We start from the raw sequence: 21809 nt of genomic DNA on the forward strand, positions 1-21809 counted from the left end.
GCACCTCCGGTCCTCGGTGATCGGGTGGGTACCAGAGCATTTCCCACAAATGCAGTTGGTGGCCTTAGAGCGGACTTTAGTGTGGCCAAAACACCAAAAGCCAAAGCACTGCATCGGAGAGGGGTCAAATGGGGCATCTCAAGAAACTAAAGCAAATGAACTCCGGCATTGAGGTCCCGCGGATGGTGAGAACAAGGAAAGGGCTATCCTCTCCTCACCAAATTTTTTTGAGGAGTTTTCACTTTATGAATACAAAATCATCTCATGAAAATAATTATTTGTAGAATATATTTATTTTATCGCCCAAAAATGTAAATCCATTCGAAAATATTATAAATTGAATAAATGTTATAAGTTATCCTAAATTTACTCCGAACTCTGGCAAAGCAGTGCAACGCTCCGCTTAACCCAGTGAGCGCTATTCAGTTTGGTGTCCAATAGAATCGGGATGACGTAGTTCGTCGAATGACCGGTAGTGGAGAGTGTTCCCTTCCGTTCGGCAGTTTTGTAAACCGGACATTTGTATCGATTCCCTTCCTCCAGATCGGCAGTCTTGATAGGCTGTTGGGCGAAAATGTTGACAGGATCAACATACTCAACCACTTATATGATATACTTACTATCAGGTGTATAATCGGCATGACGTCGATCAGCATTTTCGGCAGCTGTTCCTCCAAATAACATTTCCTTAGATTCCATTTGGCGCCTTCCAAAAACAGTCCATCGATATAGACGCCATTTTCGGGACACGAGTTGACCCTAAAACATAAGACCGTGCTTGAACTCCATTATAGTGCAAATTGATTCAAACTCACGATGTTTCCTTCAAAACACGATAATCGAATGTCAGTATATCGATCGGAATCCGATACTTGCGGGCATAATTCTGCATCGCTGCCGTCAGAAAAGCCTGTGTAAAATAGAAGCCAGATATCCAGAAGACATTCGGCTTTCCCGTTTGATACCACGCCTCCAGAAACGCCAATCGATCCAAAAAGTCATTAATGTACGCCCCGATCGGCTTCAAACTCGGATAGGACTTTCTCATCCAACTGTCGGGAATTTTCTTGAAATTGATCGCATTGTACACCGATTCCAACTCCGGGGTGAGAACAATCAATCCGGCGATTCCCTTCTTTAGGTTCACGCAACTGCTTCGAATTTCCTGAAGCAGATTGTTGAATCGCTCCATCTCTTGTACCAGCACCGTATTCATCGACTCGTTGTAATCCACCGGGTACTTCGCCTTCGCCAGTTCAACGTCGAAATCCGGCGGCAATCGGTTCTGAATTCCTTCGATGACCGCCAATATAGCCTTTTCCTTGTCGACGTCGCTCATCTCCGATGATCCTCCCTGTGTCATCAGCATCGACTCCAGCAGCACCTTGGACGCGTTAAGGTCCCGGGTAATACCGGCATTCGGATGCAGTCCGTAGACAGCGGGACTGGGATAGTTCGGAACATTGTTCCTAATGTGCGCCACATATTCGCGGTGTTCGTTTCTCAGTGGAACTCCGTAGCAATCGCCTTGGTTTGAGAATCGGTATTTTGGATCATTGACGACTCGATCGTTGATGTAATCGGCCAGAATCGTCATAATAGCTCGGCGATCCCAAGCGTCGGTGACCCGTCCTCCGTAGTTGCACTCGCCAGTCAGGTAGGAGATGGCCATGTATGGAATGTCGTCGTACTGGTTTAGGAAGATTTGCAACTGAAGAACCGAGATCTGGAAATCGGATTCGTTGAAGCCGTAGGAAATGTTCCACCCGAGTGGACCGAATTTACGACGTTCCTGGACGACTGCGTGGAAGAAGCAAATTCCGTACAGTAGTTTAGAGAAGGAGCGGTCCTTTCCAGCACAGCCCGTGTAGAAAGTGTCATCATTCATAGGTTCCGAGTTGTAAGATCGTAGGAGGTTTTGCTGCAGTCCGGTTGGTGGTTCGTTGGTCATTTTGATGCCGTTCTGTAGAATGCTGGTTGGGAATTGTTCCGAAGGGTAGCTGGTCAGCCATAGCCGGAAGGAAGATGTAGTGTTAAAGAGGTCCATGTTTTCCCACAAGAACTCCAACGTTGGCATCCAGGAGGCTGCGAGGTGACAGTTTTGGAGACAGACCCAGGTTCCTTCGTCCTGTGCTTTTTCGATGATTTTTTGTGCAATCGGACCCTGACCTTGACCGAGGGATATCGCTTGAAAAGTTTCGTCGAATCCCATTTTTTCGGCAAAGAGGAGGAGTGCGTTCATTGGATCTGCCCCCGGAGACAGGATGAAGATTAGTGGTGTTAGGCAGTTGGAGTCTTCGAAGGATCGCGCTATGTCGAATGGAGGTGGAAGAACATAGGCCGGCCCCATCTCCGATGCAACAAATTCGGTGATTGCGAGTACAACCTTGTCCGGTCGGAATGTACGGAGGACTATGAGTTTTTCGAACCGGTTGGTCTTCTCCTGCCAAGGAGAGGGTAGTTTTTCCAGGTGAGTATCCTCAACGTCGTAATAGCGTTTCCAAGCATCCGTCGACTTGACGAAATCGTCTACGAAGCCAGAAAATTCCGGCAACTGTTCTAATCGTCGAACATCCTCCCAGAGTTTGTCGGTTATCCAACTTCTATCCGGATTGGGAAGATCGATCGCACTTCTTTCTCCGCCGAGCAAAAGAAATTCAAATTCTTTGACATCTATTTGGTGGCAGGAAATCATTATCTTCGTTGTCAACACAAATGAGAACAGAAGTTTATCCTTCTCGAATAGTGATCGGCAAACGTTGTTATACAGATTTAGAGTTACTGCATCCATGAGGAATTTCAACCGACGGAGCAGATCTTTAGTTCTATTGGCGTTTTCAATCGAGTAGATGTACAGGTTTATGAACCAAGATAGTGAGAATTGATACATCGGATCGATATTCGGCAGCTCCGTAATGCAATAATACAGCGTGGATGAGTGGGCCGCTACAGGACGATAGCTCTGACGGAATGCTTCTATTTTCGCTTCTATTTCCTTCGAGTCCTCTTGTTTCTTAACAATATCGATTGAAATGCGTTTCGAATCATCCAAGATCTTGATCGCGGTCTCATCCTCCAAAATATCGCCCTTACTCTCCGACAACGTTTTCAAAATCTTATCCTCAACTTCCTTCAGCATGGCCACATTCTTTGCACCCTGGACAATCAGAGTTTGTCGAAGTTCTTGCAGGTCAGGGCGTTCCTTTGCTACCACAATACCGAGCAACTGATCTTCCAAACCCTGGATAGTCAGTGCAAAATTTATAATCGTCACCTTATTGAACACTTCCGGTAGATAGTGTGGATTTCTTAGTCCCGAAGTTAGATAGAGTCGGAATTTTGGAGAAATTGGAATCACGTTGTCACCCAAGCTCAGATATTCAACTCCTCCCTGTACGAACGTGTTCCGATTCAGAAGGGGATCCAGAGGAGCTTCCAAGTCTTCGAATATGTTCTCGATCAATGCTGGATAGCCATGTTCTATGCAAGATTCCAGTCGTTTCATGTAATCCCCTTGTGAGAACTTTAGAATCTGCAGATGATTGTTCCTCTCCATATTTCTGATCCATTTGTTCGCTTGTAGTTGTGGATCAATGAACAAACTGTACCGATTAGAGCAATCCATTATGATGCCGTTTTCAACCGAGAAAGCATCCGTCGGAAGGCCAGAGATGTTCCAATTCTGGATCTTGATCATTGACCCCAATATATCGACCAAGCTGTAGCTTTGCGAGCAAGGAATTTTCATCTTGATAACAAAAGCATGCCAATTCTCAATACAACGATGACGGAAAGTGGCCGTCAATGGAGCCAGATACGCAATCACTCCACTGGACACCAGAATGTCTCCCGCCAGGTCGTCATACAGCTGTTGCAGTCGCTCCGCCGATGCCGTCCAACGGCTTTTCTCCCCTCCAAGTCCTCCGATCAACATCTCAGCCCTTTGCAGTTTCTCCTTGCATGTTTGAACTTCGTCTTCCACTTCTTGTTTCTTACGATTCGCCTCCTCCAGATTTTCATTCAACTCGGCAACCTTCTTCTCGAGGTCGGCCGCTAGTTGGCGTTTGTCTGCCAAAATCTTCTTCGTTTCCGCGTATGCGTTTTCCGCTAGACGTAATTTCTCCTTCTTCGGAGCTACAATTTTCGCCACCGCATCGTACAAATCCATTGCAATGATCCACTTGCAGAGACCTTCCGCTGCGCTGGACGCCTTCGCAACGATGTGAGGTTGGAAGTCCTTGTGGGGAATGAAATCCTTTCGAATTTTCTTCATGACATCCGGATTGATGTGTTCCTTGTCGTAGTCTTTCAACGTTTGCAGGAAGTTGATATCTCCCAGCAGACGCTTACTGGGAGCCCAATAATCCAGCATCTTCTTTCCGGTGGCCTGGTCGGTGACCTTGTCCGGTGTGATACCCTTCATCACGCAAACGGCAGCCATAATCAGTTTGATCACTTCGGGTGGGTTCTTCATCGACTTGACCAAGGTTATGTCGTTTTGCTTCAATGTATTCAGCGCTTGAATGGCTTCCTCCAAGATGGGGATCGCTCCAGCGAGATCCTTTTCGCAGTCCGCCATCAGAGCCTGTGTTTCGGCTGCCTGAATGTTCGCCACAATTTCGTCCTTCTTGACCTGTTCCGTGGCGGCAGCTGCTTCTATGGATTCCTTTTCGATTTCTTCGGTCATTTTCCGGGATTCCTCGGCCATTATTATTAGCGTCGGTTGTAAGGCGTTGAGCTCCTTCTGCATTGTCGATACAGCTTCTGCGGCAGCATCCAACTTTTCCAGTCCTCCAAGGTATCGCATCTTGTTCTCTAAGATTTCGGTTTGGTGCTTCTTAGTTAGATTACGGAAACACTTGATGAGTTCCAGATAGGAAGCGGAAGTGATGTAGGTGACTCGTCCCGTTGCTTTGGTGAACTCGGCAGACACATCGCGAGCTACTACGTGGAAGTGCTTGCAGGTAACGACAATGGATTCCTTCACAGATGTAGCCACGTTCAGTTCTTTCATGTACATTTCGGCGACCTTCTCCAGCGCATCCTCTGGCCACGCATCGAACCAGTTGATTGTGCAGCAGTTCACCAAGGAGGGATACAGACGGATACGGGTTCTTAGGACCGACCCGATCGGACTGAAACAGATCACGATGTGGAGCTTTTGCTTGCAGCGATTGACAAAGAACTGGAACACTTCCAATGGACTGATGTCCAAGTTGCGATTCCCACCTTGCGCAGCCAATCTCACCATTTCCAGAATTTCCTGTTTCTCATCAATCGGGTAGATGTTCGGCACTTCTCCAATATTGAGAAGGCAATCGATGTCCTGAAGGAAGCCTTCATCCTTCAGCTGAGCTTCCGTCAACAAGAATACTGTATCACGACCCATTCCACCTGCTTCCTTCAGCACCTTCTTCAAGTCTTCTCGCCACTCATTTATTCCGTAGTATTTGGTGATCTCCGGTTGGAACAACGATTGGCCACATATTTGAGCCGCCAGCTTTGTCAAAGATTGTCGTCCAGACCCGCCCATTCCAACCAGCAAACAGCTTCCCCCAGCCATCGACATGATGCGACAAATTTTGTTCAGATGCTGCAAAGCATACTGGAACAAAACGATATCCATCTTCGCTTTATGCGTGCTGTTGTATTCCGCTAGATCTCGATTGGCCAAATCGCGAAATTGCTCCACCTGCGCCGTTTCTTCGTATTTTCGGTCTTCTGGCTCGGCATCCGTATCGAAGTAGCTTCCAAACATCAAATTGTTCAAACTTCCTAACTTTGTCGCCCCCGTTTGCTCGTCGAAGAAATCCGGCAACAGAATCTCCGTGCGTTCCTTGAAGAACGTCTTCAAATTTTGGTTCAACTTGTCGAACACAAACAATCGATCGGTGTCGTTGACCAAACGGTCGTAGAAAACGCGCATTGCTTCGTGCATCCATAGACGAGGAAACACTTTCTTGCTTTCGACTGATTCGCGCTTCAACATCGAGCAACCGCTGATCACCCGGGAAACGTCCCGCAGGTTGAAGATATAATGCGACTTGGCTGGGGTAGGCAACAGTTTTGCACACGCAAACTGATAGGTGTCCAGGGTTGCGTTGACGATCATGTTGACCATCGTGGTGACATCCGTGGCGTGGCCACCCTTCTTGTACCCGTCCAGCAGAACGTTGCTGAATATCTTGAACATGGTTTCGTCGTTGAAGTTACTGATTGCGAAAATGTCAAAGTGGCATAGGAATCGTTCGTAGACGTTCTGACGGCTACCTCCCGGCAGACCGCACGATGTCATTATGAGGATCTTTTCCAGGAAGAGTTTGGATGCGTCTTTCAGATCGTACCAATGGCTGTAGTCGAAGTACTGCCTGATCAACTCTATTGGCGGTTGTGCTCCGTAGATTTCCTTGGCTGGCATATTCATGTCGTCTATGAACAGAACGGCCGTTTTGTTGTCAGGAGGTCCGTAGTGTCCTCGCTTTTTCTTGAGCAATTTGGAAATGATCAACTCTTGCGTTTGGTTAGCGGTGATCTGAGATGTAAAGGTGATAAGCGTCGGCAGGAATGTGGTTTGATCCATTTTGCTCATCAAGTAATTCTGGAAGTAGTAGGTTTTTCCTGTACCCGTTGGTCCTACCAACAGGAGGGGCTTCTTGTTCTGAAAGAGCTCGGAAATGTTAGCTAAGAGGGCGTGATTGATACGGGGCTACCCCGTTTGGCATAAAGTCATTTTGGCAAAAGCAATCGCGTAATATAAAAGAAGAAATGATTTCCCTTTTTGCATTGCACCTAGCAAATGCGTGCTTTAAAAGAAGGGATAATTAACTCTTTTGAATTATCCTGAGCAATCGCGTACCCTTAAAGAAGGAATGATCTCCCCTTTCGCATTGCATCGAGCAAACGCGTGCTTTAAAAGAAAGGACATGTTACGTTTTTCGCCTTATCCCTAACCATTTCTTTTCAAAAAATGATATTCGTATCATCAAGACAATATAAACATTTGAAAAAAGCAAAGTGCGACAGATTTCGTCCGGAAGTTCCTTTAGGATTTCTTCGGAAGTTCCTCCAGGATTTCGTCCGGAAGATCTTCCACGATTTCGTCTGGAAGTTTCTCCAGGATTTCGTCCGAAAGTTTCTCCTGAATTTCGTTCGGAAGTTCCTTCAGGATTTCACTCGGAAGATCCTTCAGGATTTCGTCTGGAAGCTCCTCCAGAATTGCATTTGGAAGCTCCTTCAAGATTTCTTCCAAAAATTCCTCCAGAATTTTGTCCGAGGTTTCTCCAGGATTTTGTCCGAGGTTTCTCCAGGATTTCGTCCGAAAGTACCTTCAGGATTTCGTCCGAAAATTCCTCCGAAAGTTCATCCAAAAATTCCTCCGGTAGTTCCTCCAGGATTTCGTCCGAAAGTTCCTCCATAATTTCGTCTGAATGTTACTTCAGGATTTCGACGGAAGTACTTTCAGAATTTCGTCTGGAAGTTCCTCCAAAGGATTTCGCCAGCAGGTTCTTCAAGGATTTCATCTGGAAGTTTCTCCAGATATTTCTTCGCATATATCTCAAGAAAATTTCTCCATTTATTCTTCCGGAAGTTCCTTCAGGTTTTCGTCCGGAAGTTCCTACCGGATTTCGTCCGAAAGTTTCTCCAAGATTTCGTCCGGAAGTTTCTCCAGAATTTCGTCCGGAAGTTCCTCCAGGATTTCATTCGAAAGTTCGTTCAGGATTTCGTCCGGAAGTTCTTTCAGGATTTCGTCCGGAAGTTCCTCCAGCATTTCTTCTAGAAGTTCATTTAGGATTTTTTCCAAAAGTTCCTCCGTCCGAAAGTTTCTCCAAGATTTCGTCCGAAAGTTTCTCCAGAATTTCGTCCGGAAGTTCCTTCAGGATTTCATCTGAAAGCTCCTCCAGAATTTAATTCAGAAGATCCTTCAGGAATTCGTCTGGAAGCTCCTCCAGGATTTCATCCGGAAGTTCCAACAAGATTTTCAAGAAGATAAAAGTTCCTCCAGGATTTCTTCCGAAAGTTTCTCCAAGATATCGTCGAGAAGTTTCTCCAGGATTTCGTCCGGAATTTCCTTCAGGATTTCTCCGGAAGTTCCTCCAGGATTTCGTTTAGAAGTTCCTCCAGGATTTCGTCCGAAAGTTTCTCCAGAATTTCGTCCGAAAGTTCCTCCTCCAAGATTACATTCGGAAATTCCTACAAGATTTCTTCTAGCAGTATATCTGCGCTCAAAACTCTCGACGGTGATCAACACGCGTCGGAGACGTCCGCCGTGGCTAAACATTGGGCGGCTACAAGACGGCAGACTAGCCCAAGACTACGCGCAGCAGCGGGAAGTGGCACTCCCAACGGAAGAGCAGGTAGGCGCAGCATCTCTTGAAGATAGCTGGAGAGATATTTGATCCGCCATTGGAAGCACCGCTACCGCTGCATGGGCATGGTGCCCCCGGATCAGAGAAACGACTGATATGACGGCGAATGTTAGTTAGTTTAGGAGAGGAATGCAGCATGGGCGAGATTTATGCAACACCGCACGAGGGCGAACGAGGCACAATACAAACGGGCGCGGAACAGACAAAACTCGATTTTCGGAGGAAAAAGCGCCAGCAGAAAGATCGAGACCGTGAAGAGACGGAGGAACTGTACCGCGCTAATAACGCACGAAAGTTCTATGAGAAGTTGAACCGTTCACCTAATAGCCACGTGCCACAGCCCGATATGTGTATAAGGACATAAATGGGAACCTTCTTACAAACAAGCGTGAGGTGATCCAAAGGTGGCGGCAGCACTACGAAGAACACCTGAATGGCGATGTGGCAGACAACGGTGGCGGTATGGTAATGAAACTAGAAGCACGCGCGCAGGGCATGCGACTTCTGGCTCCGAATCTCCAGGAAGTCCTGAAGGAGATTGACCGGCTAAAAAACAACAAAGCCCGTGGAGTTGACCAACTGCCAGGAGAGCTGTTTAAACACGGTGGTGAGGCACTGGCTAGAGCGCTGCACTGGGTGATTACCAAGGTTTGGGAGGATGAGGTTCTGCCGCAGGAGTGGATGGAAGGTGTCGTGTGTCCCATCTACAAAAAGGGTAATAAGCTGGATTGTAGCAACTACCGCGCAATCACATTGCTGAACGCCGCCTACAAGGTACTCTCCCAAATTTTATGCCGCCGACTAACACCAATTGCAAGAGAGTTCGTGGGGCATTACCAGGTGGAATTCACGTGCGAACGCTCTACCATGGACCAGATGTTCGCCGTACGTCAGATATTGCAGAAATGCCGCGAATACAAAGTGCCCACATATCATCTATTCATCAACTTCAAAGCCGCATATGATACAATCGATCGGGACCAGCTACGGCAGCTAATGCACGAAAACGGATTTCCGGATAAACTGATAAGGTTGATCAAGGCGACGATGGATCGGGTGATGTGCGTAGTTCGAGTTTCAGGGGCATTCTCGAGTCCCTTCGAAACGCGTAGAGGGTTACGGCTATTCAACATCGCTTTGGAGGGAGTAATACGAAGGGCAGGGATTGACACGGGTGGTACGATTTTCACGAAGTCCGTCCAGTTATTTGGTTTCGCCGACGACATTGATATCATGACACGTAACTTTGAGAGGATGGAGGAAGCCTACATCAGACTGAAAAGCGAAGCTAGACGGATTGGACTAGTCATCAACACGTCGAAGACGAAGTACATGATAGGAAGAGGCTCAAGAGAGGTCAATGTAAGCCACTCACCACGAGTTTCTATCGGTGGTGACGAAATCTAGGTGGTTGAAGAATTCGTGTACTTGGGCTCACTGGTGACCGCCGATAACGATACCAGCAGAGAAATTCTAAGGCGCATAGTGGCTGGAAATCGTACGAACTTTGGACTCCGTAAGATGCTCCGATCGAATAGAGTTCGCAGCCGTACCAAACTGACTATCTACAAAACGCTTATTAGACCGGTAGTTCTCTACGGACACGAGACCTGGACGATGCTCGTGGAGGACCAACGCGCACTGGGAGTTTTCGATAGGAAAGTGCTGCGTACCATCTATGGTGGGGTGCAGATTGCAAACGGTACGTGAAGGAGGCGAATGAACCACAAGTTGCATCAGCTGTTGGGAGAACCATCCATCGTTCACACCGCGAAAATCGGAAAACTGTGGTGGGCCGGGCACGTAGCCACAATGTCGGACAGTAATCCGGTGAAAATGGTTCTCGACAACGATCCAATGGGAACAAAAAGGCGAGGTGCACAGCGGGCAAGGTGGATCGATCAGGTTTAGGACGATTTGCGGACCGTCCGCAGACTGCGTGGTTGACGAAGTGCAGCCATGGTCCGAGCTGAATGGAGAAGACTTTTAGGTGCAGCACAGGCCACTCCGGCCTTAGTCTGATAATAAAAATAAATCATCAAGACAATATAAACATTTGAAAAAAGCAAAGTGCGACAGATTCCGTCAGGAAGTTCCATAAAGATTTCGTCCGGAAGTTCCTTCAGGATTTCTCCGGAAGTTCCTCCAGAATTTCGTCCGAAAGTTTCTCCAAGATTTCGTCCGAAAGTTTCTCCAGAATTTCGTACGGGAGGTCCTGCAGGATTTCATTCAGAAGTTCATACAAGATTTTTTTCTAGAAGTTCCTCTAGGATTTTGTCCGAGGTTTCTCCAGGATGTCGTCCGGAAGTTCCTCCAAGATTTCGTCCGAAAGTTCCTTCAGGATTTCTCTGGAAGTTCCTCCAGGATTTCGTCCGAAAGATTCTTCTGAATTTCGTTCGGAAGTTCCTTCAGGATTTCATCTGAAAGCTCCTCCAGAGTTTTATTCAAAAAATCTTTCAGGATTTCGTCTGGAAACTCCTCCAGGATTTCATTCGGAAGTTCCAACAAGATTTCTTCTAGAAGTTCCTCCAGGATTTCTTCCGAAAGTTTCTCCAAGATATCGTCAGGAAGTTCCTCCAGGATTTCGTCCGAAAATTCTTCTGAATTTCGTCTGGAAGTTCCTTCAGGATTTCATTCGGAAGATCCTTCAGGATTTCATTCGGAAGTTCCTACAAGATTTCTTCTTAAAGTTCCTCCAGGATTTTGTCCGAGGTTTCTCCAGGATGTCGTCCGCAAGTTTCTCCAGGATTTCGTCCGAAAATTCCTCCATAATTTCGTCTGGAAGTTCCTGCAGGATTTCGTCCGAAAGTTTCTCCAGAATTTCGTCCGGAAGTTCCTTCAGGATTTCATTGGGAAGATCCTTCAGGATTTCGTCTGGAAGTTCCTCCAGGATTTCATTCGGAAGTTCCTACAAGATTTCTTCTAGAAGTTCCTCCAGGATTTTGTCCGAAAATTTCTCCAAAATGTCGTCCGGAAGTTCCTCCAGGATTTCGTCTGTAAGTTCCTTAAGGATTTCCTCCGGAAGTTCCTTCAGGATTTCTCCGGAAAATCCTCCCTGATTTCGTCCGAAAGTTTCTCCACGATTTCTTCCGAAAGTTTCTCCAGAATTTCGTCCGAAAGTTCCTTCAGGATTTCATTCGGAAGATCCTTCAGGATTTCGTCTGGAAGCTCCTCCAAGATTACATTCGGAAGTTCCTACAAGATTTCTTCTAGAAATTCCTCCAGGATTTTGTCCAAGTTTTGTTCAAGGATGTCGTCCGGAAGTTCCTCTAGGATTTCGCCCGGAAGTTCCTTCATGATTTCGCCCCCGAATTCCTACAGGATTTCATCCGGAAGATTCTCCAGATATTTCTTCACAAGTATCTCCAGAAAGTTTCTCCATTTATTATTCCGGAAGTACTTTCAGGATTTTATCCTTCAAGATTTCGTCTGAAAGTTCCTCCAGGATGTCATTCGAAAGTTCCTACAAGATTTCTTCTATAAGCTCCTACAGGATTTTGTCCGAAGTTTTTTAAGGATGTCGTCCGGAAGTTCCTTCAGGATTTCGTCCGAAAATTCCTCCATAATTTCGTCCAAAACTTCCTTCATAATTTCGTCTGGAAGTTCCTCCAGGATTTCGTCCGAAAGTTTCTCCAGAATTTCATTCAGCAGATCCTTCAGGATTTCGTCTGGAAGTTCCTCCAGGATTTCATTCGGAAGTTCCTACAAGATTTCTTCTAGAAGTTCCTCCAGGATTTTGTCCGAAAGTTGCTTCAAAATGTCGTCCGGAAGTTCCTCCAGGATTTCGTCTGGAAGTTCCTTAAGGATTTCCTCTGGAAGTTCCTCCAAGATTTCATTCGGAAGTTCCTACAGGATTTCTTCTAGAAGTTCCTCCTGGATTTTGTCCGAAGTTTCTCCAGGATGTCGTCCGGAAGTTCCTCCAGGATTTCGTCCGGAAGTTCCTTCAAGATTTCGCCCCCGAATTCCTACAGGATTTCATGCGGAAGATTCTCCAAATATTTCTTCGCAAGTATCTTCAGAAAGTTTCTTCATTTATTCTTCCGGAAGTACTTTCAGGATTTTATCCGGAAAATTCCTCCAGGATTTCGTCCGAAAGTTTCTCCAAGTTTTAGTCCAAAAATTCCTTCGAAAGTTCATCCAAAAATTCCTCTGGATTTCGTCCGAAAACTCCTCCATATTTTCGTCTGGAAGTTCCTCCAGGATTTCGTCCGAAAGTTTCTCCAGAATTTCGTCCGGAAGTTCCTTCAGGATTTCATTGGGAAGATCCTTCAGGATTTCGTCTGGAAGTTCCTCCAGGATTTCATTCGGAAGTTCCTACAAGATTTCTTCTAGAAGTTCCTCCAGGATTTTGTCCGAAAGTTTCTCCAAGATGTCGTCCGGAAGTTCCTCCAGGATTTCGCCCGGAAGTACCTTCAGGATTTCGTCCGAAAATTCCTCCATAAAGTCGTCTAAAAGTTCCTTCCGGATTTTGACGGAAGTACTTTCAGGATTTCGTCTGGAAGTTCCTCCAGGATTTCGTCCGAAAGTTTCTCCAGAATTTCGTCCGGAAGTTCCTTCAGGATTTCATTCGGAAGATTCTTCAGGATTTCATTCGGAAGTTCCTACAAGATTTCTTCTAGAAGTTCCTCCAGGATTTTGTCCGAAAGTTTCTCCAAGATTTTGTCCGAAAGTTTCTTCAGAATTTCGTCCCGAAGTTCCTCCGGGATTTCATTCGGAAGATACTTCAGGATTTCGTCTGGAAACTCCTCCAGGATTTCATTCGGAAGTTCCTATTTCTTCTAGAAGATCCTACAGGATTTTGTCCGAAGTTTTTCAAGGATGTCGTCCGGAAGTTCCTCCAGGATTTTGTCTGGAAGTGCCTTCAGGATTTCGCCCGCGAATTCCTACAGGATTTCATCCGGAAGTTTCTCCAGATATTTCTTCGCAAGTATCTCCAGAAAGTTTCTCCATTAATTCTTCCGGAAGTTCCTCCAGGATTTTGTCTGGAAGTTCCTCCAGGATTTCGTCCGAAAGTTCTTCCAAGATTTCGTCCGGAAGTTTCTCCAGGAATTCTCCTGAAAGTTCCTTCAGGATTTCGTCCGAAATTTCCTACAGAATTTCGTCCGGAATTTCTTCCAGGATTTCTTCTAAAAGTTCCTTTAGGATTTTGTCCTGAAGTTTCTTTAGGATTTTGTCCTAAAGTTTCTTTAGATTCGTCCGGAAGTTCCTCCAGGATTTCGTTTGGATGTTCCTTCAAGATTTCGTCTGTAAGTTCCTTCAGGATTTCGTCCAGAAGTTCCTCCAGGATTTCGTCCGGAAATTCCTTCAGGATTTCGTCCGAAAGTTTCTACAAGATTTCATCCGGAAGTTTCTCCAGAATTTAGTCCGGTAGTTCCTTTAGGATTTCGTCCGGAAGTTCCTTCAGGATTTCATCCGGGAGTTCCTCCAGGATTTCTTCTAGAAGTTCCTTTAGGATTTCCAGAAGTTTTTCTAGGATTTCGTCCGGAAGATCCTCCAAGATTTTGTCCAGAAGTTCCTCCGGGATTTCGTCTTGACTTTCCTCCAGGATTTCGTCCGAAACTTTCTCCAAGATTTCGTCAAATTTTTTTTTCCAAAATTTCATCTGGAAGTTTCTTCAGGATTTCATTCAGTAGATCCTTCAGGATTTCGTCTGGAAGCTCTTCCAGGATTTCATTCGAAAGTTCCTAAAAGATTTCTTCTAGAAGTTTCTACAAGATTTTGTCCGAGGTTTTTCAAGGATGTCGCCCGGAGTTCCTCCAAGATTTCGTCCGGAAGTTCCTTCAGGATTTCGTCTGAAAGTTCCTCCAGGATTTCGTCCGAAAGTTTCTCCAGAATTTTGTTCAGAAGTTCCTTTAGGATTTCATTGGGAAGATCCTTCAGGATTTCGTCTGGAAGTTCCTCCTGGATTTCATTCGAAAGTTCCTTCAAGATTTCTTCTAGAAGTTCCTCCAGGATTTTGTCCCAGTTTTTTCAAGGATGTCGTCCGGAAGTTCCTCCAGGATTTCGTCCGGAAGTTCCTTCAGGATTTCTCCGGAAGTTCCTCCAGGATTTCGTCCGAAAGTTTCTCCAAGATTTCGTCCGAAAGTTTCTCCAGAATTTCGTCCGGAAGTTCCTTCAGGATTTCATTCGGAAGATCCTTCAGGATTTCGTCTGGAAGCTCCTCCAGGATTTCATTCGGAAGTTCCTACAAGATTTCTTCTAGAAGTTCCTACAGGATTTTGTCCGAGGTTTTTCAAGGATGTCGTCCGGAAGTTCCTCCAGGATTTTATTTGGAAGTTCCGTCAGGATTTTGTTTGGAAGTTCCTCCAGGATTTTTTCTAAAAGTTTCTTTAGGATTTTGTCCAGAAGTTCCTCTAGTTTCGCCCGGAAGTTCCTCCAGGATTTCGTTTGGATGTTCCTTCAAGATTTCGTCTGTAAGTTCCTTCAGGATTTCGTACGGAAGTTCCTCCAGGATTTCGTCCGAAAGTTTCTACAAGATTTCATCTGGAAGTTTCTCCAGAATATAGTCCGGTAGTTCCTTTAGGATTTCGTCCGGAAGTTTCTTCAGAATTTCATCCGGGAGTTCCTCCAGGATTTCTTCTAGAAGTTCCTTTAGAATTTTGAACAGAAGATCCTCCAGGATTTTGTCCGGAAGTTCCTCCGGGATTTAGTCTTTAAGTTCCTTCAGGATTTCGTCCAGAAGTTCCTCTAGGATTGTGTGCGGAAATTCCTCCACGATTTCGTCCGGAAGTTCCATCAGGATTTCGCTCGGAAGTTCCTTCAGGATTTCGCCCGGAAGTTCCTCCAGAAATTCCTCCGAAAGTTCATCCAGGATTTCGTCCAGAAGTTCCTCAAGGAATTCCTCCGGAAGTTCGTCCAGGAGTTCGTCCGGAAGTTCCTACAGAATTTCGTCTGGGATTTCTTCTTGGATTTCGTCCGGAAGACCACTAAACACTTTTTTGTAGGAATTCTTGATTTCACTATGGGTTTCCAGAAGATATTCCTAAAGGAATTACTTAAATAATTTCTGAAGAAATTCAAGAAATTCAAGAAGTATTTTCAAATGTAGTTTATAAGAAACTAGTTGACCTAGCAGACGTTGTCCTGCAAAGTAGGCGATTATGCAAGTCGAGAATGTTTCCCACCCGAAAATATCCTAGACCAGACCGAGAATCGAACTCGCCATCTCCGGACCGGCAATCCTACGCCTTTGCTCGCAAGGCTGCTGGAGACCCAGCAAAATTTCTTTACGAATCCTAATTCTAGTTTTTCACGATTTACTCAATCTAAAGGCCATACAATAATGAACATATCTGCTGAATGAATGAATAAAGTACATCCATCCGTTTTCTAGTTATGCGGATAAGGACCATTTTTTTTATTTTCCGGTTTTAAATGACATTCTGAAATAATTTAGCGTTAGCGTTAGATTTATAATGGTATATTTCGTAGATTGGACACTAGTGAGACTTATGTTTCTTATGGAATCCTTATCCAGATTGCTATCGGAAATCAAGGTGGGGAGTTGCCCTTGATTCCAATCTAAGATGAAAATTGCATAAGCATGAGGATTACTACTCCCGGCCATGCCCATCTTTACCGTAACTAGGTATAGGAAAAGAAATGTTGATGTAGAGCTCACTTAACGAGAGGCCCCTGACTTGGCGACGCCCTCATAAGTTCTACGGAGTTGGTGGTTGGGTAGGGTAAAGTAGGTCATGGAGGTTTGCCTCTAGCTGTCAATTCGACCCACAGACTATGTTGTTTACCTGTTTTTATAAATGAAATTCTGAAATAATTTCAGACCATAATACAAAAGAAATCTAGGAACAATTCCTTATATTCTTAGGCTGCGTCTTATTTACTGATATGAAATTAAATTAAACTTGAAAGTGACAGTTCGAAAATAAAAAATCACCCAGTCATAAAAATCGCAGGTACTGTCCAATAAGACCGATAAGACATCTGTCAAAACAATTCAATATCTGTCGAAGATAATCTTGTTGTGTGAGCAGCATTATTCGGTAATTATACTATTGTCACTCTTAATTTAATTTGAGTTTAATTCGGGAAATGAGATGCAGCCTTAGAAAAAATATGTTTATGTTCGCCCGAGCATACTTGAGCAAAATCAACTTAATGCTAGTTACAGTTGTGGGTAGGTCGCCGTCCAATAATGTCTGCATACTTAGAAATAGATAAATGTAATATGAACTTGACTGAAAATATGTATTTCCGATAGGATGAACTTACCAGTAAAAAAAACTTTTAAGAAAGTATACGAAACCCATAAATATACTGGTTTAATAGTCCTTCAATAGCCATCGGCGTGGTAAAAAATATTCTGCCGCGTGGAAAATTTTCATGCGGCAGCAGGGGCATGAGAAAATCAGCGGCGGCGGCGGCGCGCAGGTCTAGTATGTAGACCACACGCCCATCGACACTTGAATACTCGAGAAATTAACTGCGTATAAGAAGCACTGTTGGTGGAATAATCAGTCGAAGTTTCATAAGGCGCCTGTTATGAATTTCGATAGTTCAGTTCGCTGAGTATATTATTTTTAATCAATTATGCCAAACGACTTTATGCCATACGGCGTACCCCCCAATGATACAACAAAGGGTTTACCTTCACATGAATATCCAGCATATGCATGTAACGGACCGAGTCCAATGTAGGAACAAGTAGAGTTATGCCCACTTCGTTCTTCATCTGTCTGACCATGTCCGGATAAAAGCGCCAGTTCCCCTTTTGCTTGAAGTAGTACACGTAATCCATGATCATTCCCTCTCCCGGCATTGACACATCGATTTTTCCAAGAGCTTCCGGAACAGGATGATTCTCATCTGTGCCCTTCCAAATCTGAAATCATTCACTTTGTTACCTCCCGACGACATCAACAATTGCTGCCACTTACCTCTCGATAGAATTCGTCAAACTTCACCTTCGACTCCATATCCAAAATACCGCCCAGCCCCCAAACGACTGAATACATCAATGCCGCTTGAAACCACGTGAACAAATACTTCCCATACTCGTCCGGGCTCTCATGAACCGCCTCATCAATCACCATTTGAAAGATATTCATCGTACTGGTCAACAGGTTTATGTCTCCCGGGTGCAAGTACTGCCGGCACTGTCGCCTGATAAACGTCAAACAATCCGGAATCACCCAACGGAAGATCTCCAACAGCAGCTCCTCCCAGTCCGCCGTCCATTGACGGTTGCACCGCTGAATCCACGATTTCACAAATGCTTCCCATCCAATCACCGACGGTTCCATGTAAATCATCCCACACCGCGATACCGTCGCTGGGGATGCTTGCTCCAAATCCATAACCTCAAAAATCATCGACATTTCACCGGTCATTGTGATGACTTCTCCCGAGGTCAAACACAGCTTCTTATTATCGTCCAGCACCGTGTTCATGTTCTCGATCCAGACCGCATCCACCGGTCCGTCGAAGATCAGCCATTTCCGATCGGGTTCCGTATCGATGGCGAATCGTCGGAAAATCGTCGAAGAAATTCCGTCCGTCCATTCGTATGAAACCGGATCGAAAGCACCGTATAGCTGACCCATTGTGATTGCCTTGGGGTTCACTACTTCGTAGCGAACGCGCTGGAAGTAAGGATTGTCACTTTTGCCTTTTAACCGTGTCAAACATTCGGACAGAACTTTTAGGGTCATGGACTTTCCCGAGAACGGCAGTCCGACCAACATAAAACCGTGCCGAACGATGATCATTTCATAGGTTTGAATAACTTTCGTCAGGAAGGTGTCCTTGGGTTGCAACTTCATTTCCCGGCAGACATCGTTGAACGCGTTGGTCAGTAATGTGTAATCTGCTTGTGGAAGCGACACTCCGGGAAACAGATCCGAAATGATTCCTTCGAATAGTGGTACGTCTTTCCTGAGAAACTTTGGCAGGTTCACATCCAGAAGTGATCTTAGAAGCAGGATCTCTTCATCTTCATCTGGAAATGCCTTTTTAAGATTTCCACATGCTTGAAGTACAGTTTTAACGGCTCGCATTCCGTAATCATAATGATTTTGCGAAGACAGTTGTTCCGAACAAAGCCGGTAGGTGGTAACGATTTTGACCGCCAATGTCCGAGCGTTGGTGAACCCGAACGAATACAGCGATATTTCTCCAATCATAGCATAGTCTGGTACCATCATAGCTACGGTTCGGAAGAGCACCTTTAGATTATCCGGGAGTTCCGACCGTCCCGCATACCCTGGATTCATCGTAATACAAACATAGCACGCCGGATTCAGGTTCAATTCCGTACCTTCAAAAATGAACTTTTGCACTCCAGCTCGAACGGCAACGATTATGCATAAGATCTGTTGCGCAACCACTGACAACACTTCCAATTCAATTCTGTTGAACTCGTCGAAACAAGCCCACGCCCCAGATGATGCGAGACCCTTGAAGAATTTTCCCATCGCCTTGTAGTCCAACCCATCGGAACAGTTGAAAACCTTACACTGCACGGCCAAAGCTTTCGCTAAATCTTTAGTGGTTTCTGTCTTTCCGGTTCCGGCGGGACCTTCCGGTGCACCATTCAGATGCAACTGATATGCCCCCATCAACGTTCGGTAGCAACGATCCGTCAGCGGAGTTATAACTAGCCGATCCGAATTACCCAGATATTCACAAGCAAATGGGACTGAAGCGTTGATGATCTTTACCGTCACTTCGGTGTCGCTCCAATAGTACCGCAACTGTGCCAACCACTGGAAATCATTTTCCGAGTGTATCCCCTGTTTTATCAAATCATTTACAACATCCTTTGCATGAACATCGATAACGATCAACGCCTTGATCGTGATACGGTCCAAATTGGTGATCTCCTTCGATCTGATTAGCATCACAACATCCATCAACTCTTTCTGTAACTGCTCAAATAACTGGACAATCGCGTCCGGCTTTTGTCCAAGACTGGCGTGGATGTTCGCCGCCCAGTATATCTGCGAAACACAAAGCACTACCATGCCGGGCCAGTCCAGTACCCAAGCGTGACGTGGTTTATCCTTGTATGCCACGTAGCTCTCTCGCATTTCGTGGAATACTGCCCGCAACATCTCTTCCTCCACTCGGAGCAACCATTTCTCCACACTTCCGCGAGCTTCCGAAGTGGACACTTTCTCCACAAACTGAACCTGCTCCTTTTCAATGCTGAACATCGATCGAATGTCCAACGCCTGGTCGAACTCCAATCGATTCACCCCCTCGAAACATTTGCTCAAGTGAGGCTGTACCCTGAGTGGGTCTTTTGTTTCCGATAGAATCTCCAGCATTTCATCGTTCGATAAGAAGAAGAATCTTGGGAAATACAACCGCTTCTTCTCCAGGTATTCGTTAACGCCATTTGTGATCTCTTCCATGAGTTCATTGGATTCTTCAAGAGCTTCCAGAACACCTTTGGCCGCCGCCACATTCATCACCGAACGGTTTGCCTCGACAATCTTCATGTACATCCGGTAGGTTTTGTCCACCTGTTGAAACATTCTGCCCTCGTTCGGCATTTGGGCTACAATATCCGCCGATGAGAATATCGGAAGCAAATACAGCCACGTGCTTTGCACCTTTCCCCACTGCTCAATGGTTTTGTTCACGCGAGTGAGAGTTTTGTACCATTCCTTAACTTCCTTCTCGCACGGTTTTACGAAAGCCGACCCGCGCATTGCCAATGTCTTGATAATGTGGTCGTCCAGCACCGCCTGTATCTCATCCAGTCCGGACAAAATATTCAAACCGGTTTCTTTGAAGGGATTCAACTTGAACTCGATGGTCTCCCACTCTCTGATCATCGACGCCAGGTTCTTCTGCAACTGGAGCTCCTTGTTCGCGCCGATGCTGATGATTTCAAACTTATCCAAATCTTTGTCCAACTGATGGTTGATAATTTTGCGCAGAGTAGTTCCGGCATCCGGCGTCAGGTCGAATCCGGCTATCTCCGACATCTCGTCCCAATGGCGATCCTTCAGCGCCGGATTACACATGATGTTGACGATGTAAACGCCCAGGTGGAAATCCTTAATGGACTGTGCCATCCGTGCACACAGCTTTAGCGGGCACGGATGCTTCTCCGGATCTGGATCTTCCGTTTGACCCTAAAAGCAAATGCACGTGGTAAATTGAAGGTTTCCCTAAGGAGAACGTAATAACAAGTACCTTGAATTTGCAAAGTGTATTCTCGAGCATGTCCGCCTTAATGCGATTCCGGTAATACTTCTGGGTCTTTTGGAACTCCTTCAGGAATTCCTCAGTTTTGGATTCCACAAAGTGCGGTTCTAGATATTCGAACGGGCCATCCATCCAGACATTGTAGTAGCGTAGCCAACGCATGCATAACCTGAAAAAAAAATAATTTTTGTATCCAATCAATGTTACTTAGTACTCTTTTAGCTTTTCTATATCCGCCATCGCATTAGTGTGTATCTTGTGTGGAAAGTACAATGGATACACTATGCCCAGGGATTCTAAATTGTTTCCCACCCGAAAATACCCTAGACCGGATCGAGAGTCAAACTCGCCCTCTGCGGATTGGCAATCCTACGCCTTTGCTCGCAAAGCTAACTGGAGTAACGGAGATTAAAAAAAGCAATTAACCCGTAAATGCCCAGGACGAACTTTTATTTTGAAAACCTTATTCGCTGATGTTTTAAGAGGTATTTACTCGGAATTTTCGCTAAAATAAAGTGGAATAGTTGTACTTTTATGCATATGCATATGGTCCCTAGCCCCGCACTTCCTGGACAACCCAGGATGTCTGTTGAGCAGATTCCCCCTCCATTGCTTAGGAAGAAAAAAAAACCCTCCCCTCTTTTTATGGCTAAGAAAACTAGGTGGCCCAAAAGCGTAATTTTAGGCAGTGATATATGAAACTGGTCGTATTTGGCGTTTTATGTTTAACAGCCCGTATGAGCAGAGCAATTCAATATGATTCATTGGTATGAGATTTGTGCAAATAATGTAACAAAAACTTTCTTAAGGCCTCCAATACATCTGGCAGATTATGATGAAGTTGCTCTGAAAAAATAAACCGCCATCAAGAATGCCTTCATCATCACCAGCGAGAACAATCTGGGCGAACTACGCACCCAGAGAAAACAATGGATCATCGATGAGACCTGGAGAAAGATAGAGGAGCGAAGAGAAGCCAAAGCCGCGATAGAGCGAATAAAAACCAGAGGTGCCAAAGTCTTAGCCCGTCTACGATACTGAAGAAAGTGAAACTTTCAAGACGACGGGACAAGCGAGCGTGCGTGGACTCTCTAGCGTACGAAGGAGAGAGAGAGAACCGCAGCAACCGAGGACATTCGACTCCTCTAAGATGTATCACGAAGCTTAAGCGGGGCGAAGATGAATGCAACGATGCCTGTGAAAGACGCGAATGATCAGTTATTGACCGACCCAACTGACCAGCTGAAACGCTGGTTCGAGCACTTC

The 21809-nt window shown here is 45.4% G+C and overlaps 1 protein-coding gene across 1 annotated transcript in view; it reads right to left on the reverse strand.

Annotated features, from left to right (window-relative positions):
* Nucleotides 1-292: 292 nt before the first annotated feature.
* The window catches only part of LOC134225533 (dynein axonemal heavy chain 12), a 49699-nt gene continuing 28182 nt past the window's right edge, over nucleotides 293-21809 (reverse strand). Inside the window, exons 4-9 of the mRNA XM_062705697.1 lie at nucleotides 20532-20712; nucleotides 17264-20470; nucleotides 16975-17208; nucleotides 816-6658; nucleotides 621-759; nucleotides 293-561 (exon numbers count right to left, since the gene is read on the reverse strand). Coding sequence (XP_062561681.1) covers nucleotides 367-561; nucleotides 621-759; nucleotides 816-6658; nucleotides 16975-17208; nucleotides 17264-20470; nucleotides 20532-20712 — 9799 coding nt within the window. The 3' untranslated portion in view covers nucleotides 293-366. The remainder of the gene's footprint in view (nucleotides 562-620; nucleotides 760-815; nucleotides 6659-16974; nucleotides 17209-17263; nucleotides 20471-20531; nucleotides 20713-21809) is intronic.

Source organism: Armigeres subalbatus, chromosome 3 (assembly GCF_024139115.2).
Source record: "Armigeres subalbatus isolate Guangzhou_Male chromosome 3, GZ_Asu_2, whole genome shotgun sequence".
In the NCBI taxonomy this organism is placed as follows: domain Eukaryota; kingdom Metazoa; phylum Arthropoda; class Insecta; order Diptera; family Culicidae; genus Armigeres; species Armigeres subalbatus.